The 19,563-nt window shown below is 43.6% G+C and overlaps 1 protein-coding gene across 2 annotated transcripts in view; it reads left to right on the forward strand.

Moving 5' to 3' along the window:
• The window catches only part of LOC128030254 (intermembrane lipid transfer protein VPS13B), a 70,629-nt gene that overhangs the window by 14,183 nt on the left and 36,883 nt on the right, over positions 1 to 19,563 (forward strand). For both annotated transcript variants that reach the window (XM_052617720.1, XM_052617719.1), the window contains exons 13-19: positions 2,935 to 3,126; positions 3,611 to 3,777; positions 3,862 to 4,056; positions 4,344 to 4,468; positions 6,782 to 6,966; positions 7,803 to 7,937; positions 8,467 to 8,643. In XM_052617720.1, coding sequence (XP_052473680.1) covers positions 2,935 to 3,126; positions 3,611 to 3,777; positions 3,862 to 4,056; positions 4,344 to 4,468; positions 6,782 to 6,966; positions 7,803 to 7,937; positions 8,467 to 8,643 — 1,176 coding nt within the window. The remainder of the gene's footprint in view (positions 1 to 2,934; positions 3,127 to 3,610; positions 3,778 to 3,861; positions 4,057 to 4,343; positions 4,469 to 6,781; positions 6,967 to 7,802; positions 7,938 to 8,466; positions 8,644 to 19,563) is intronic.

Raw genomic sequence — 19,563 nt, forward strand, 5'->3', positions numbered from 1 at the left:
AGAGTTTGAAACAAAGCAGTTTGTGATATCCGGTTCGTGAACGAATCATTCGGATCTTTTTGAATCAGTTCACCAAAACGAACTGAATTGTTTAAAAGATATATCTAACGATATGATCATGATATGATCATGCACATCTGATCAGTAAAGCTGCTTCCGTGATCACTGCTAAAATCGGCATCACCTGCTTATAATTGGAGTGGCATTTAATAGACAGAGCCGTAGATCGCGTTCATTATCTCAGGTGAATCGCCTTCGATAATGAACGCGATATTTTAGTGGTGATCACGGAAGCAGCTTTACTGATTAGATGCGCATGATCATATCGTTAGACATCGCCCAGCCCTACTGGATATCATACACTGCAGTGAACGCGCTCACAACAGACCCGGAAGAGAAGACAACGCTGAATAAAGTCGTTGTTTTTGTTTTTTTTGGACCAAAATGTATTTTGGATGCTTCAAAAAATTCTAACTGACCCTCTGATGTCACATGAGCCCCTTTCACACTGCACGTCGGACCCGGCAAATTGCTGGAACATTGCCGGGTTCAACCCGGGACGAGCGCTGTGTGAACAAAAGCCAGATCCAATGTTTCGAAGTGATGACGCGAGTTATCGCGTGACTCTTTTACCGACTGTTTTGAAGGAAAATCAACGTTCACAACAAAACAATATGTGCAAACTGTAATGAAGCGGAGATCAGTTAGTTCCTCACTCTCCGCGCTGACGCCGAGATCGTTTGCTTGCTTCAGTGAAAGTATAACGTGCCAAGCGTTTTCGACTCGTACATTACACGTCATGCGCTGATGTCACGTGTCGTTACGGGATCTTCACAGGTTGTGTGTGAAAGCACACACATATCCCGGGTCATCACTGGCAGTGTGAAAGTGCAGAATCTAGCGACCAGGGAACAATTGCAGGAACACTTTACCCGTGTAATGGCAGTGTGAAAGGGGCTATGGACTACTCTGATGATGTTTTTCTGACCTTTCTGGACATGGACAGTAGACCGTACACACAGCTTCAATGGAGGGACTGAGAGCTCTCGGACTAAATCTAAAATATCTTAAACTGTGTTCTGAAGATAAACGGAGGTCTCACGGGTTTGGAACGACATGAGGAGTTATTAATGACATAATTTAGATTTTTGGGTGAACAATCGCTTTAATGTCCTGTGGTGTATATTTAATTTCTTGATCAATTGTAATAATGTGATATGAAAAATATTGGCCTTTGTAAAGGTAAATAACACCCTGGGGTAAATATTAAAATCATGCAGATTTAAGTATGTAAAAGTTGACAGAACACTGATGAAAATATCAATCGTTTAAACCCCCAAAACTCTCGCGGTGCGTCTGAGGAATATTGTCTGCTGATATGAAAAGGTCGCTGTATAACATAATAGATAAGTCGCATTTTTGACAGAGATGATATTTTGTTTTTCTTTTACATTAAACACATTAAATATTCATGTGTATTTCCATCACAGGAAGTCTTGAATTGAACTTGTTTGTATCTGTAGTCACCCTGTTTCAGAAACACAGACAGTGAAGGATTCTGGCAGTGTTTGCTTGTGTTCTCTCTCGCTGATGAAGACTGTGTCATGAGAGTAATTCTGCAGCGCCGATAGACTGGGTGTTTTCCACTTAGTGAAGGAAGAATGAAAAAGGCCAGAAGACTGTTGGGTGTCTCTCTCTCTGTCAGTCTCAGATAGCGATCTAAGCGTAAAGCAAACACAGATATGGTCAGCTCTGGCCGTCAGGCTGATTTCTGCGATGCAGATGAGTGTCGCTCCTCCAGTGAAGCTGAATGACGCTTCCCGTCAGGAATGTCGTGTGAGTCAGAGCGTGTCTGCCCTCGGAGACTCGAACCCACGACCCTCGTCCACATCAGAGCGCCAGCGCTACATAAACGAAACTCAAACCTGCGGCGCTCTCTCTCATAATAACTGCAGCGCTGAGGCGCGGATCTCCTCTAATGCTTTAAATCCGGCTAATTTCCCTCCCTGTGTCCCTCAGCAGCGCTGCGAGCTTCCAGATGTTTGATATTAGACTTAATCCAGCCCAGCCTAAATGGGAAGAGGAAGTGACATCGCTCGCTGCACTTTTAATCTCCACAAATCAGGAGGGAATTTGAGCAGCTCGTGAACTCTTTCTCCCTCTCCTCCATCCCTCCATCCTCAGTAACGGGACTCCCACGTTCCCCTCAGCGCTCTGCTTTTATTACACACGCAGCTGTGTGTGTGTGTGTGTGTGTGTGTGTGTGTGTGTGCATAGTTTGTACAAGGGGCTTAAAATGCTTGAAGTACTTAAATTTGACTTTTTCAAATGTAAGTCCTGGAAAACCCTTGAAAACTGCCATATTTATGAAAGGTACTTGAATGTTTAAAAGGCAGTATATGTGAAATGAGTATTATCTTTTGTTTTCCTCACATGGTTAAGCATGCAGCACGTGTGAAGTAAATACTGAGCTGTTTCTGCTGGTGTTTAGCAGCGCTCCTGATCTGGTGATGTTACTCCTGGAGTTAGGGTTAGGAAGTCTGAAGCACTTTGTGTTGCACTGTTAGTGTTTTACAAGCAAGCTATGGCTCTAGATTAGTTAAATGTTTAAATATATAATTACATTGTTTATTTTTTTTGTGATTTAAAATATTTAGTCATTGAATATTTCTTGTTCTAGTGAACCAAGTTATCAGTGTTTTGTCTCATCTGGTGATGTAAGTGTATCATGAGTGTGTGTGTGTGTGTGTGTGTGTGTGCTGGGGGTCTCTAGCGGTCAGCTCACACTGTGTGAGTCGAGGCTCCTGATCTTCTGCTTCCTTTAGGCCCCATAATCACCCAAATGACCCTAATCCCAGGAACGGCCCAGACTCCAGCGCTCGTCTGTGAGTGTGTGTCTGTGATGAAAGCTTGTTTTGTGCTGCTGTTTTACAGTCTGCGTGGGGCAGCAGGATTTTCCTGCGCTGCGTAAAGACGAGCCGCCGCTGGTGCAGGAGACGTCTGTGAAGAGGATCGCGGTCGGACCGTTAGATGTGCAGCTCCACAGCAGCGCTGTCCACCGCATCCTGAAGATGACCGCATGCACACTGGACCACGAGTACCAGCCCTACTGCAGACCACAGCCAGGTACACACACACACACACACACACACACACACACACACACCTGGAGCAGTGGTCATCATTAATGCTGCGGCGCCGGGGAGCAGTTGGGGGTTCGATGCCTTGCTCAAGGGCTCCTCAGTCGTGGGGTTGAAGGTGGAGAGAGAACTGTTCATGCACTCCCCCCCCCCCCACAATTCCTGCCGGCCCGAGACTAGAACCCACAACCCTTCGATTGCGAGTCTGATTCAATAAGTGCCTTGTGCCAATTTATTAATTTAAATGTAAATTCATAGTTAATGAACTTAATATAAAGTGGGACCCATAAAATGAAGCGTGCTTGTGGTTTCTCTTATTAAAGCGACTGAGGCTCCTGTGGTCAGTATTGAGTTTTATTATTATTATTATGACTGACATCACAGACAGCAGCAGATCTCTGAGATGCATTTACACTGTTTAACCTCCGTCTGTGTGTGTGTGTGTGTGTGTGTGTGTGTGTGTGGGGCAGATGTCGTGGAGGAGTGTGTGTGTGTGCTGCCGGAGCAGGTGTCAGCGCTGGAGGAGTTTATTCCCATCCGTCAGACGAGTGTGACGCTGATGAGAGCCACAGTCACTGTCCCTGCTGCAGAATACAACCTCCTGCACCTCTTACTTCCTGTTATACTGGGACACAAGGTGCAAACGACACACACACACACTCTTTCCTCATATACCTGCGTCTCCTGTGTGTGTGTACTACTGTGTGTGTGTTTCCGCTAGGTCTCGTCTGCGCAGACGTCTGTCCCTCAGTTCCAGCTGCTGCGTCCTCTTCCTGCTCTTCAGCTGCAGTTTGAGCGCATCACGTTCGAGCATTCAGTGCCAATGTATGAACAGGAAGTGACCCGTGCCGCCAGCAGCCTGAACCAGCCCTCAGACACACTCCTGCACCACTGCTACACACACTGCTACCTGAAGGTGCACACACACACACAAACACACACACATGTATATACTGTCAGTGTGTTATAATGTAAATGGATGAGACAGTTTGTGTCAGAAGAAGCGTATATTCATCTTTATTCTGAAGGAGTCAGGAGTGATTGAGCAGCTGCTGACCTTCTTTAATTATGTAAAAATTATATTCAAATGATCAGTCACTTTGAACATTTCAGTTTAGTTTAAGCGTACACACACACACACACACACACACTGTCTGTCCTGAACAGGTCTCTAACAGCGCTGATCCTCTTTGTGTCTCTCAGGTCTTTGAGCTTCAGGCTGGTCTGACTGTAATCGACTCAGAGGGGGTGTTTCAGACACTCATTCCCATAATTCCTTCTTTCAGTACTGCTCTCTATGGGAAGCAGCTCCGGTTGCCTGCATACTGGTGAGACACACACACACACACACACACACACACACACACTTTGAGTAAAGCGCTTAGATGAGTGTGTCAGTGGAGGGTAATAAATATCCTGTCATTAGCTGAGAGTCTGAGTGTGTGAATGAGAGCCATTAACGCTGTGTGTGTGTGTGTGTGTGTGTGTGTGTGTTCTGGTGTTGGCCGGAGGTGAGGCTGCTCACACGGTACCGATCACCCTTCATTTAAAGCTCTCCCCGGAGCCCGGCGGGTCGAGCGGCCGTTTCTGCAGCTGCTGCAGTGTGTGTGAGAGGCGCAGTAATGAGACGCAGCAGCGCTCTGCTAAACCTGTTACACACACACACACACACACACACACGAGGAGCGCAGAGCTCGACCGCCAGCAGTGATCAAGGCCACATCACACACACTGCTGCGCTCAGCTCCTCACACACTCCAGATCGTTCTGTGTAAATGAAACACTGTGCTGTTGTTTTCTGAACTACACAGCAGACATCCCATCATGCTCTTGTCATCAGTCAGAGTGTTCTGCTGCTCAGATGAGTGTAGGGTACGGGACGAGACACACACACACACACACACACACTCAGAGCTGATCCGTGTAGATCCACGAGCTGTTGTGAGGTCTGTGAGGAATCATGGGTAATGAAACGGTGTTGATTCAGACTCCAGCAGCTCGTGATCCAGTGTCTGCAGTGACTCAGAGCAGCTCGCGGTTTGTTATTACTATAGTGTTATATTTATTTGATTATGTTTATCATTATTATATTCTCACGTCGGCTGTGTTCCATTAAACACGAGTGTGTCTGACCCTTCTGTGGAGGTGTGACACCTTCCCCTCTCCTGATGCGTTTGGGGTTCTCTAATTGTTTCATGGCTGTGTGTGTGTGTGTGTGTGTGTGTGTGTGTGAGTGTGTGTGTGTGATACTCTGTGTGTGTGTGTGTGTGTGTGTTTAACTCTGTGTGAGACTGTGTGTGTGTGTGTGTGTGTGTGTATGTGTGTGTTTAACTCTGTGTGTGTGTGTGAGACTCTGTGTGTGTGTGTGTGTGTTTAACTCTGTGTGTGTGTGTGTGTGTGTTTATGTGTGTGTTTAACTCTGTGTGTGTGTGTGTGTGTGTGTGTGTGTGTGTGAGACTCTGTGTATGTGTGTGTTTAACTCTGTGTGTGTATGTATGTGTGTGTGTGTGTGTGTGTGTGTGTGTGTTTTCTAACTGTGAGTGTGTGAGACTCTGTGTATATGTGTGTTTAACTCTTTGTGTGTGTGTGTGAGACTCTGTGTGTGAGTGTGTGTGTGTCACATGTGTATCAGCAGCTAGCGTGAGTGTGTTTCTGATTAGTGACACTGTTTGCTGCGTTTGAGCGTGTTTATTTATTAATAAAAGCAGGTGCAGATGGTGCGTCGCTAAGATCGCTTTCCCTGAAAACACAGAAATGAAGCGAGTCGCGCCACCTTTCATGACGTGCCAGTGTGTGCGGCCAACATTTGCTGGGCATGTGCTGGTGTGTTTCCTGTTAGCTCACACTGAACGTCCGCAGATCCAGATCAGAGAAAGCCCGGGCGAGTGCTGCTGAAGGCCTTGAGCGGCGGTGCTGTCTGCCCCTGACCTCTGACCCCTCACACAGCTGCTGCTTCTGCTGCGAGGCCGATCTCTGCGGAGCGTCAGCCTCCCGCCGCTGTCAGCCGTTACCCGCCGAGCCACCCAGAAGATGAGAGCGCTGCGAGACGAGCGGTTAAGTGTTTGCAGAGGTGCTCGAGGAGGAGCGCTTCTCCCCGTCAGAGCTGATCACAGACACAGACTCATTACCCAGAGAGCACTGGGCTCCCCCCCCCCCCACACACACACACACACACTCTGCTCTCCGCTGGAGACGTCACTGTGAAGCTTTCTCATTGTTTGAGCTCCGAGATATTAAACAGAATCGCTGTCACACTGCACGTATCACAGAGCGTTATAGAGCTTTATATTTTATTACAGAGCTCTGTTTTATTCTAGAGTCTTACAGTGATTTATTTTATATCATAGAGCGTTGTGTTACTAATCAGTGTTTCCAGTCAGTACAGAAACAAGGAGACATTTGTGAATGTTATGAAGAACAAACATCTATTCATTAAAGTCTGTTAGATTAAATGTAGAGTTAAGTGAATGATCTGTGTGTGAGCTGCAGTGTTTCCTCAGTTCCAGTCGTAGAGGTTCATTCTCATGTTATTAAAGAGACAGGAGCCGAGTCTCACAGTGACTGATGTGACGCGCTCTTCATGTTTATACAGACTGTGATGGAGTGTGTGAGTGTGATCTGTCTCTCTGTGTGTCTGTCAGGGAGAGGAAGCCTTCAGTCCCGGTGTGTGAGTGTGTGTTCGAGCTCCCGCAGGTGTGTGTGCAGGCGACGCGTGCGCAGGTGCTGCTGCTGCAGAGCATGTATCGCAGCTGGACACAGAGTGTGGGAGGCGGAGCCTGCAGCAGCATCAGCGACAGCCTCATAAGCCACGCCTACAAAACTCCAGGTACCTGTCGAGTGATGAGGTGTGTGTGTGTGTGTGTTTCATAATGACTGCAGTGAACTCCAGTGAGGAGCGTCTGTTTGATCACATCACACTCGTGTGTGTCCTTGTGCTGATGGAGTGTGTTGTCCTTGTGTGTGTCCGTGACATCCAGCAGAGGAATCCGTCTGATATGAGACACATTCATGAAGAAACAGGCACGTGTGTGTGTGTGTGTGTGTGTGCATGTCTCATTAGCTGCGCTCAAACACTGTGTGCTACAGCTGTCCTTCATTCAGCAAACTCTTCTCTTTCTGTCCTCCTTCTCTTTCTGCTTCTCCTTCTCTTCTCTTCTTTTCTCTTCTCTTCTCTTCTCTTCTCTTCTCTTCTCTTCTCTTCTCTTTCTCTTTCTCTTTCTCTTTCTCCTTCTCTTCTCTTCATCAGGAACAGAATGTGCCACATGCTAAAATGACACTCTCCAGAATGCTGAAGCCTCATAAACACACACACACACACATTCCAGATGTGTTCATATGTGCACAACCACAAATTCTCTGTGTGCCTGCTGATTTTAGTGGTGTGTGTGTGTGTGTGTGTGTGTGTGTGTGAGCGCACAGGTGCAGAGGTGCACAAGCAAACAGCTGGAGGTCACTGGGGTCACACACCCTATCAAACACCCTAAGGGCAAAAGCAACACACACACGCAGCACTAGAGATATATTAGTATTTTTTGAATGTAATAAACATGAATGAGTGTTTGTCATGTAAATGTGTTTTTGACTGAACTCCCATCATGCATCTGATTACTGATTGAACAAACACATGATGCTGATGTGATTCACGGGTCTGTGTTTGAGCAGGTGTGAAGCCGGTGTGTAGCGCTCCTGTGCTGGAGGTGTGTGTTCAGCGTGTGGAGCTGAAGGTGTGTGTGCGGCCGGCGCTGCTGTGTGTTTCTGGGACTCTGGGAGCCGTGAAAGTGTGTGCAAGAACACCGGGTGAGAGCAGCTGCACACATCTGCCCCGTAACACACACAGAGACACACACGCACACACACACTCACATGCACACACACACACACACACACACACACACACACACACACACACACACACACACACACTCACAAAGCGTTTGTTCCTAACAGCACACTCCTGTTTTCACACACTGCACAAGTGTCTGGTGTATTTATTGTGGCACATTCTCTAGGTTTAGTTCCGTTGAGATCTTCTTCTCAAACACTTCTGATGTACAGCATTAGAGAAACTCAACTGTTTCTAGTCTAATGTAGAAAGACAGAGTAAAATAAACTTAAACTAAAATAGTAAACTATAATAAGTTATATTTTTAACTGTGGTTATAATAGCAGATCTTGCACTTATATTGAGTGTATCTGAGAAAATCAAGATCTGTCTTTCTTTGTAATGATCTCATCAAGCTCAATAATCAGTCTGAAAATCACATGACCTTTAACCCTGTAGCGTGTTGAACAGAGCTGAAAGGGTTATGAATGTGTGTGTGTGCAGGTGTGTGTGAGGGGCAGAAGGATCAGCTGGTTCCTCTGGTCCAGGGTCCGTCTGACACCACAGATCTTCACACGAGCCGCTGGTTGAGCGGGAGCCGTAAGCCGGCGTCTCTCCTGTCTCCTGATCTCCTGCAGATCTCCCTCCAGCTCCCGCAGCAGGAGCACCTGCACAGCCCCGGTGAGACATCACTACACCCAACCCTACATAGGGAACATCTTCAGTCCACTCTATGTGTGGTGACAGAGCTGTGTCGTCCTGAGAGGAGCTGGTCCTCCTCTGGTATTAATGAAGACAGTCATTCATATCAGAAAGTCATACACTAGATCAATCTCATCTGGACTGTCCTCGTTCATAGTTCGTCTGTTAGGAGGGAATCAGACCTCTATCTGTGACTGAAGGTCAGGAGAAACACTGGTTAGTGAGTGTGATCATGTCTGTTCTTGACTGTACCTGGTCAGCGGTGTGTGAGTGTCTCTGTCTCAGGTGTGTTTGTGTGATTGTCTGTTAGAGATCACGTTCAGAGCGTTTCTGTGGGTTCCTCTCCAGTGCTTCAAGAGATGCTTTATAACGTCACATAGCAGCGTTCGCCTTTAATCTGCCCAGTAATATTTCTAAGCGTTCGACATGTATTTTATGAATTCCTTAATCTTTTTCACAATCTCGTGCTGAACTGGAGAACCGCGGTCCTGGAGACCCAGATGTGCTTGGAAGTGTTCCTGCTCTCGTCTTTATCTCCCTTTCCTCCTTTCCTGAGCTCTTGAACCTCAAAGCGTTCTTCAAACTGTAACGTTTAATTACCTTGAAATGACATTTAAATAATTCCCAGGCCCATCTGCATCTCTGGCTCTCACAGCCGGCGTTAGGATGGGCCTCGGCTTCGCTGCGCCACATCTGCTTTCCATTCCATTGTTTACCAGTGAATTAAAAAGAAATTCCAATTTACTTAGAAAATGGGAGTTCTGTACTTGTTAAACTCCCGTAGACGCAGACCAATATGTTTCTGTTTAATGAGCCTGAGGTTGGAACACACTAATAAATTAAAGGCAATTAAAGGCGTTGGATTTATCACAAAAGGATCCCGGCCTCGCGGCTTTGAAACAGCTCTTTTATGAACATATAGTGATTTTACGCTGAGCATTAACCCTTCGCTGCACGGCGTGCCGCTCTCGCTTGTGTTCTAGGCATCAGTTCTGACGTTATGAGTGATAAATGAATGCAGTGATTTAGTTCCTGCTTCTCAGTACATGACACAGCATAAACAAGACAAGAATTACCATTTTAATCAGTTAGTGCTGCTCGCATCACATGACCTTTTTGAGCTTCATGTTTGTTTTTATTGGGTGAGAAATCACACGTCTATCTGTGACTCTAGAACTAGACGGATCAGAATCATTCTGCAGTGGCTTTCTGATCTCTAATTCAGTTGAGCAGAAGTGCTTTCACTTTGCTCACATTGCTTGTGCATTGCATTGTGGGATCATTTCTTTTACTGTGAGTATTGCACGCTTGCTGAAGATGCATACTGCAGGCGCAGCAGGAGCAGTGTTCTGCGCTCGGTGCACATCTGGCCGCAGGAGTGTGGTGGCGTGTGGATTAGGGCAGTGGGGGGTGTTGGGTGTTTTATGGGTGTGCAGTGTGAGCTGAGGGCTGCAGGTGTCTCTCTCTCGGTCTCCGACTCTCTCTTTTCGTCCCCAGAGAACAGCGAGGCGAGTCGGCTTTATGATGATAGAAAGAGCGCGCAGTGGAGCGGGGGCACAGTGTTCTCCTCAGGCGCTCATGCAGCTGTGAGAGTTTGATTTATGTCTTTCTCAGAACTCTGGGATTTCAGAATGCTACATTTAATCAAACGCAGCGGATGCAGAAGATGTTCGGTGTAGAGCTGCGTTTGGAGTGGCAGGAACAGCAGAACAAAGAGGCCTTTAATGTTAGTCTGAACTGATTGGCTGAGAATATGAATGCATTGACTGCGAGCAGAACTGAGAGATTGAGGCGTTAGAGTAATGACAGCAGGTGGATCGTGCTGATGTGTGTTTGATCGCCCCTCAAACACCCGGTCTGAAAGCTGATCTCCGGCTGGACGTCTGCGTGGGGCTTCTCTCGCTGTGAGTGTTCGCTCGGATCTCTATTAACGTCTCACACAGCCTGTGCCCCATCCATCAAACTAACACTGCTGTCCTGCTCTCCAGCTTCACTCATATCAGTTTGATCACTTGTGTGTTTTATTAAAGGGCTCATGTGATGCGATTTGCATAACACCGCCCAAATGTTCACACACAGAAATAATGCGGAGCTTTTATTCGTGCTGTTTCCGCCGGCGCCATGTTATAGAGCCGCTGTGTGCTTCATTGTGAAAGCAAAGCTGCTTGGTTTGGTTTTCCAAAAGAGCACACAACTAGAAATCAGTGGTTATGATGTATTTACAACACTGTTCCAGAGCAGTTCATCCCAAATATGTGTGCAATGCATTTTACAGCGGACGAGGACTGTTTCCTGAGTCTGTTTCTATAAAGTATTGCCAGGACAGTATGTGTTTTTGTGATGGGTTTCATTGGTTTTGTCTCGCTCCGGGACACACATCACAGTTTGGTGAGGGGCACAACATCTCCGTCACACGCTTGAGGCATTCGGCCAATCACAACACACTGGAGAGCTGGCCAATCAGAGCACACCTCGCTTTAAAGAACGGTTGTAATTGAAATTGTAAAAATGTTTGCGTTTCAGAAGGCAGGGCATGGAGGAGAAACAATCATGTTCAGTATGTGGAAAATAATGTGTTTTGAAAGTTAAACCACATAAACACATTTGATTATAACAAAAACACAAAATAACTTTTCAAGCAACGTCATATGACCCCTTTAAAACCCCATGAAAGACACTAGATTAAGTGACGAGGTTCAGATATGTAGTGAGACTCGTAAAGGTTGCCTGTATGTAGTGATGTAGCTCCGGTGGTCTTTTCTCTCCTGGAGGAGGACCACTGTCATTCTGAAGCTCTTCAGATCTCATCCTCCTAGCCGTTGTGTTTCTTGGCTCTCTCGTTCACCTTTGCCTGCTTTGATCTGTTCATTGAGGCAGAGCTGATGTGTGTTGGCGTCTCGTCTCCGGCCTGCAGACACACGTCACACTCAGACCTGCACCGCTGATGCTTTTGGGTGGCATTTCTTTCTTCATCAGATCCTTACAAACTCGCTTGACTCTCGTAAAACCAGAGAGCTGTTGCATCATTTGGTTTTTTGGACGTGCAGATGCAGCGAGTGGCAGGAACTCCTTCTGTCTGTGTTCCAGCGTGTGTGAGGTTTGCTCGTCTGTTAGCTGAGGCCATTGGAAAAAACATTGTGTTTGATCTGACGTTTAAGAATCGGTGCATCAGGAAACGTTTGTGAGATGCAGAGCGAGCGAACGAGAGTCTAAACGGCGGCTCATTAGCTGAATTAGTGGAGTGTAAATGTGTTGCACGTCTCAGAGATGTTCTCTGCACAACTGGCATGACAAAATACATCTCGAATTGCAAGGGAATTAAAACCACATAGAAAACAGTGTAGAACAGTTGAAACGGGATATAAACTAGAAGATTACAGTAATGAATGATTATGGAACAGAAATCATCTAACAAGTTGACTTGAATGAACTGAATAATTTCATGTGTAGTGAGGTTTTGCTCAGTCTCTCTCTGACTCACAGCTGGAAAACTGTGATCTTTCCTGTCAGCTACTGGGTGTAATCTAATTCCCAGAATAGAGGATTCATTTCCCACCGAGGAGCAGTGACTCTTGAACATCCAGTGTCCAGCAGAGGCTTCTCAGGAGTGACCGACCGACCAACTAACCTGCGGTCACACACGACCGTTGGGGTCAGGGTTTAGCAAAAATCAGAACTGAAGAATTAAATAATGAAATATGAATATGGACTGAATTATCAGTGACACACAGGAAGGAATTAGAATAGCAAGAAAATAATAATTTCCTGAATTAAAGAACTTCCACACTGCATTCTCTCTTCTGTATATCACACATGGCATAGACTTTGTTTCTAGTTGTTTCTTCTCTCATTCATTCAGTTGTTTCTTCACTCTTTCGAATTGCAAATCTGCATCCACTTTGCTAAATCAAATTCAGGAATGAGTTTTAATTGAATGGCCTCTGGATTGAGTTGTGATGAGCTCGACTCTTGAGATGTTTGTTTGTTTGTGTTCATCTGATCTCACACTGTCTTCAGAAATGTGTCCATGTGACGTTTAGCAGCACGTGTCACAGCTGATCACGGTTCATGTTCCTCAGGTTTTGCTCATGTTTTCCTCAGTGAGCTGCTCTTGGGTTTGGCAGGGCTGTAGTTTCTAGCTAACTGATAACTGTGGGTCACGGACATCAGCAGGTAGTTTTCTGTGCTGCTGGCGGAACGGATTGGAGTCTCCGTGGTCGAGTGAAGATCTCACAACACGAGTCCGTGTGGGAGGACTGAGAACCGGCTCTTTCCCATGATCCCTCAGACGCGCTCCTGATCAGTGAAGGTGAGCCGTTCCCAGCGCTGCGTCTGGAGGAGGGCAAGTCCCTGACAGAGAGAAGGCATTAGCACTGCAGCGGTGGGTTAATCTGTAATTAATTAAGCTAATTACAGGCCTGTCGTTAGGGCTGACGGTTCTGCTGGAGTGACTGTGAGTAATTAATGAAGTCAGCCAGTAGGAACACTGTGATGGAATGTGAACTTCTGAGGAGACGTTTTAGACACAGAGATCTGACAGGATGTTCCCTTCAGGACCACTGACCCCGGGACCTCCTCCCCAGAGAGAGACATGGCTTAACATGTACAACAGAACGAGTCTGTCATACTGTCTCTGTAAATTTAGCATGCAGCTGTATTTTATTTTGGATTGTTTGGATGTGTTGATGTGAGCTAATGTGCTATTGACCTATTTTATCACTAATTTTAGACCACACCCACTCACTACATTTTGACCACTCCCACTCACTGTCTTAAGACCCTACCCTTTTTTAGACCACTCCCACTCACTGAATAGAGACCACACCACACGTTTCAGACCACACTCACTCACAGCATTAAGACCACACCCACATATTTCAGGCCACACCCACCAACTGCATTAAGACCACACCCACACGTTTCAGGCCACACCCACCAACTACATGAAGACCACATCCACACATTTCATAACACACCTACTCACTGCATTAAGACCACACCCACATGTTTCAGACCACACCCACCAACTGCATTAAGACCACACCCACTATGTCATTTTCCACATTTACTGTATTCAGACCACACCCACTAAATGTTCACATGTAGAAAGCAGAAAGGTTTGTGTGAGAGTACAGTACTAAGACAGCAGAAGGTACTGGAGAGTCCTCATCATGATAAAAGCAAAGGTGTGTGTGCGTGTGTGTGTGTGTGTGTGTGTGTTCTCATTCAGTTGCTCAGGGTTGTTGAGAGTCCTTCAGTCTGTCCTGGCATGAGCTCAGGGACCCAGTGTGTGTTTGTGTGTGTACGCGTTACTTTGGCTTTTTAAAGATTAAAGTCTTGCTTCTATGATGTGACTCTTAATGCTGTAGTCAAATTGTGTGTGTGTGTGTGTGTGTATGTTTTGAGTTCTTGTGCAGTGAGTGTGTGTGTGTGAGCGGTTTGTGAGCTCTTATGAGTAATTACGAGTTCTGTTTGAAGCGGCCTGTAAAACAGCAGCCCTCTGGAGCACCACAGAATGAGTGTGTGTGTGTGTGTGTGTGCAGTGAGCTCCTGCGCTGGCTGCTGTGTTCAGTAGGAGCTGAAGAGAGACAGACAGGAGAGAGAGAGAGTGAGAGAGAGAGTGAGAGAGTGAGTGAGAGAGAGTGAGAGAGAGAGAGAGAGAGAGAGAGAGAGAGTGAGAGAGAGAGAGAGAGAGAGAGAGAGAGTGAGAGTGAGAGAGTGAGAGAGAGAATTTTTTTGAATTTTGAAAATCCTTTTATAACAAAAATATCATAGAAAACAACATCACATACTTTTCAATCTATTAAAGATCTTACATCAACACTTCAGAAATAACCAGTTCATTTTCAACTAATGAACACAGCACATTATCACAGCACCACTCAACTTCAAAAATATCCAATGTACTCATTAATTTATAAAAATTAAACTCAATTACAAGTCGTGATTTTACCATTTTTTTAAAAGCGGTTATAAGTTCTTGTTCCCCTTTCTGTTCAATTTTATTTCTCCTAGTTATATAAATGGCCAACTTTGCAATGCCAACAATAAAATTAAGCAAATGACATTTACATTTTTTCTTAATGGTATACATACAACCAAGAATAAAATCCTGCTTTGTGAAACAAACCTCAAAAGATTTGAAAAGAAGCTCTAAAAGACTGAACAAAAAACTAAGTCTGCTACAAAACATAAAACAATGAAACACTGTCTCCCTTTCATTGCAAAAAGGACAATTCTCATTTACATTTGGGTTCAACATTGCCACAAAAGAGTTAACTGCTATAGCCCCATGGAGTATTCTCCATTGAAGGTCACCAACTCTTTTAGGTAACGGAGGTTTGTACAGAATCCTCCACACTGGTTTTGTTGTTTCAGTCATCTGTAATGTTTCTCTCCATACAGTATCGTTTCTATTTAACCATTTAACATTCAGCACTTTCACAATACTTCTGTACAAAGCTTTCCCTTTAACTTCAAAAAAATCTATTTGCACATCAATTTCCTTCTTCAACAAGGGATTAATGTCATTAAATGAAGATAGATCAGGTAAAATACTTATATCTGGGAAGAAATCTTCACAATCTGGAAATATGCGTTTCTTACTGCAATCATCAAGTAAACATTTTTCTTGTACATTCAAAGCCCCCTGAAGTTTATCTAAAAATCGTTTAATGTATCGGGCAGACTTTACCTTTAAAAAGGCTGAAACTGCTTCTACATCTTTAAAATCAGGGCCTGCATTATTTATAATGTGTTTCAACTGTAAAGATTTACTTCTGTACAACAAATTCTTTAGACCTGGTAAATCATCACCAGATACATCAAAACGTGCTCCACACACAATGGGCTCTTCGAGCAACCAGTACAGGGACATTAACGGTTCCATCCATTGAGGTTTAAACAGGCTCCATATTTTGAAGAGACTTCGATAAAAAGCAGGAACTCCTCTGAAATCTAATTTTTTAGAGTCCATTAAAAACAACACATTGTCCAGACCAAGTCCACTTATTCTGCGTAGAATGCATTGAGCCACTGACCTCCATACCAGTCTTTCAGATCCTAGAAAAAACTTCTGCAAAAACTGGAGACGATAAGCAGCACATCTACTTGCCAAATGCACTAGACCTTGGCCTCCATCTTCTTTAGCCAAAAATAACACGCTTTGAGGAATCCAGTGCAAGTTGTCCCAAAAAAAGTTTACTGTTTCTGCTTGAATTTTTCCTAGGAGACCAGCAGGAGGGTCAACACATGCAAGTCTATGCCACAGGGAAGAAGCCGCAAGATTGTTAATAATGAGTGTGCGTCCTTTGAATGACAACTGAGGAAGCAGCCATTTCCATTTTTTTAAACGTCCAGTTACTTTATCTGCCATTCCTTCCCAGTTCTTCTGCATGAAAACGTCATTACCTAAAAAAACACCGAGGTACTTTAACCCATCTTTTTTCCATAATAAGCCTCCTGGTACAATGGGATTTCCTTCTTCCCATTTTCCAATCAATAAGGCATCACTTTTCCTCCAATTTACAGTTGCTGATGAAATATCTTTAAAATCATTAACAATTTGTTGTAGCGTTTCAACATCATCACTATCATTTATAAAAACAATAACGTCATCAGCATATGCAGATAAATGGAAAGCATTATTACACTGTGGCAATGTTAAACCCTTTAACTTGTTTCGTAACATCGACAGCAGTGGTTCTATAGCCAGCACATATAATAGCCCCGACATGGCACAACCTTGTCGAACTCCTCTCTGTACATTAAATGGGGCACACAAACTTCCATTAATTTTAATCACACTTTCAATTTCACAATACATTGCTCTAATCATATCAATAAAACGTGAATTAAAACCAAAAGCTTGTAAAGTGTTCCACAAATACAGGTGTTCAACACGATCAAAAGCCTTCTCTTGGTCAAGAGAAATAAGGCCAATATTTATACCAAGCAGCTTTGAAACCTCTAAAACATCTCTGATTAGAGTTATATTATCAAAAATCGATCTATTTGGTACACAATATGTTTGATCGTAGTGTATCACCTTCCCTATTACTTTACTCAATCTTGTAGCTAACGTTTTAGACAGGATTTTATACTCTGAACACAGGAGAGAAACAGGCCTCCAATTTTTCATATTTTGAAGATCACCTTTTTTGGGCAATAAAGTGATAACTGCCCTTCTACAACTAAGGGGAAGAAACCCATTAATAAGGCTTTCATCAAAAACTACCAAGAGATCTTCTCTTAAAATGGGCCAAAAAGTTTTATAGAACTCAATGGGTAACCCATCAATCCCAGGGGACTTCCCATTCTCCATACCCATCATTGCTATATAAAGTTCTTGTTCTGTCAAAGGTTGTTGCAAACTTTCATTACTCTCATCATCGAGTTTTGGCAGACCTTCAAAAAAACTACTAGTAGTAATCTTCTCATTTATCAGATCAGCTGTATATAATTTTTTATAAAACTGTGCAGCGACTTCTCTTATTTCAGACGTTTTAGTTAATTCCTGTCCTGTATCAGAGACCAAAGAGTGAATTATTCTGCTTTGACTATTTATTTTCTCCATACTGAAGAAGAATTTGGAAGGTGCATCCATTTGTGTGATATTCTGGAAACGTGAGCGAACCAGCGCTCCCTGTGCTTTAATGTCCAACAGGTTTGCCAATAAAGTTTTCTTTGATGTCAGAGCTTCAATATGTTCTTTTTTGCCTGTAGATGCAGACAAACTGTACAACTCAACTATCTCAGCCTCTAAAGTTTTCATTGATCGAGTTATTTCTCTTGTAACATTAAGAGTGTATTGCTGACAAAAAATTTTGATTTGTACTTTCCCGCAATCCCACCACTGATGTAGAGAGCTATATAAATACTTTTGTTGTTTAAAAACATCCCAGAAAAAAGTAAAAGAATCTTTAAAATGTTTGTCATCAAGTAAAGATGTATTAAAATGCCAAAAGGCACTGCTTGACTTCACATAATTCACTAATACAGAACAAAGAACAGCGCTGTGATCTGAAAAACCTACAGGATTAATTTGACAAGATTTAAAAATATTGAACTGGTGCTTAAAGCTGTAAAACCGATCAAGACGTGCCAAAGACAAAGAATTATCTTTACAGTGAACCCATGTGTATTGCCTTGATTTTTTATACATATTTCTCCATACGTCACAGAGATCAAAGGTTTGAACGAGTTGCTTAACAACTCTTTGAGATGCAACATGTGGTTCTAAATGATTTCGGTCTATTTTATCATTCTCTGTACAATTAAAATCTCCGCCTAAAAAGAGGAGATCGTCTGTATTTAGGCTTTTAAGAGTAGTGCTGACTAAATTTAAAAACAAAACCCTTTCCACTCCACTATTAGGAGCATAAATATTTAAAAAAACCATAACAATTTTTTCAAATTTAACAATAACTTTTAAGAAACGACCTTTTTCAATTTCAGCAAATTCATAAGATACTGGAGTCATATTTTTAGAAAATAGAATTGCAACGCCTCCACTTACAGAGGATTTGTGACTAAGAAAGAGTTGACCACCCCACTCTCTTTTCCAGTCCACCTCATTTCTTTGATCACTATGCGTTTCTTGTATAAACATGACGTCAACAGACTTCTGATTTATAAATTCATATAGCATCATCCTTTTATGAACATCTCTAGCTCCATTTAAATTGAGAGTTCCGATTTTTAGCTGACTCATAGTTTTATTTAAGTTCAACAAGAAACTCAGATAGAAAAAGACAGAAAATAAGCACATGGTCAACAGAAACAATTGTAAGAATTTAAACCATGGCATTCTTTTCATCTCTAGGAATTAGTTTTTTTAACTTGTTTACAAATTTCCGTAAACGGTACACTTCGAGATCTGCGAAAGCCCCTTCTTTTATCAAATATCTAGTGTCCTTCACAAATTGTGCACGATTGGGAAAATAATCCTCAATCTGCACACCTTTCAGCCCTTTCGTTTCATTAAGAAAAGCACTAATGTCTTCAGCTTTGTACAAAACATTTACTGCTTCATTTTGAGAACAAGCAGAGAACTCTGAACACACAGAAACACTAGAATCAGAGTCATCGTTGTCCGAAGCTATGATTTCATATTCAACATCATCACCTATTTTGACTTGTTTACTGACTTTATCATTTCGACTCTTTCTTCTTTTAATTGGAGTTTTGAAAGTTGATTCAACTTCCATGTCTAATCCACAGTCATTCAATCTCGGATTTTCCTTTACAATGTCTACAGAAGACAATGTACTCAACCCCACTGCGTTCTCTGGTACCGCGGGCTCCGCCGCAATAACTCCATCATCAACAGTGGAACACGACGCGCGCGTCTCCACACTGTTCACTCCCTCGAGCGGCCCGAGCGGTGTATTCGCGGGACTCGCCTCTGCACTGGATTCACCAACAGCGCTCCCCGCTACATCTACATCAATCTGCTCGGTGTTCTTGTTCAATTTATCAGGGCAATTACGACTGAGATGGCCGATTTTCGAGCAAGTAAAACATTTGATTGTTAAATCAGATGATACGAAGACAGCATAATCAAAGCCTTCTACTTTAAATTTAAAAACTAGGTCAAGTTCATCCTCGCCATTCTTAAGGATCATAAACACCTGTCTCCTAAAAGACACGAGATGTTTCACTAAAGGTGATTTACATCCAAGTGGAATTTTTTTGATGGGGGAAACTATCTTTCCATATCGTGACAATTCCTGCACGATCATCTCATCTTTCACAAACGGAGGGACGTTTGAAATCATTATTTTCTTGGCGGGAGTGCTCAGAGGAAACACCTGCGTGAGTGAACCTTTGATCACAACACCAGTTTGCACTATTTCGTTTGCCTTCTCAATAGTGCAAAAAAAAAGCACAAACGCATTA

The sequence above is a fragment of the Carassius gibelio genome, chromosome A16, assembly GCF_023724105.1.
Source record: "Carassius gibelio isolate Cgi1373 ecotype wild population from Czech Republic chromosome A16, carGib1.2-hapl.c, whole genome shotgun sequence".
In the NCBI taxonomy this organism is placed as follows: domain Eukaryota; kingdom Metazoa; phylum Chordata; class Actinopteri; order Cypriniformes; family Cyprinidae; genus Carassius; species Carassius gibelio.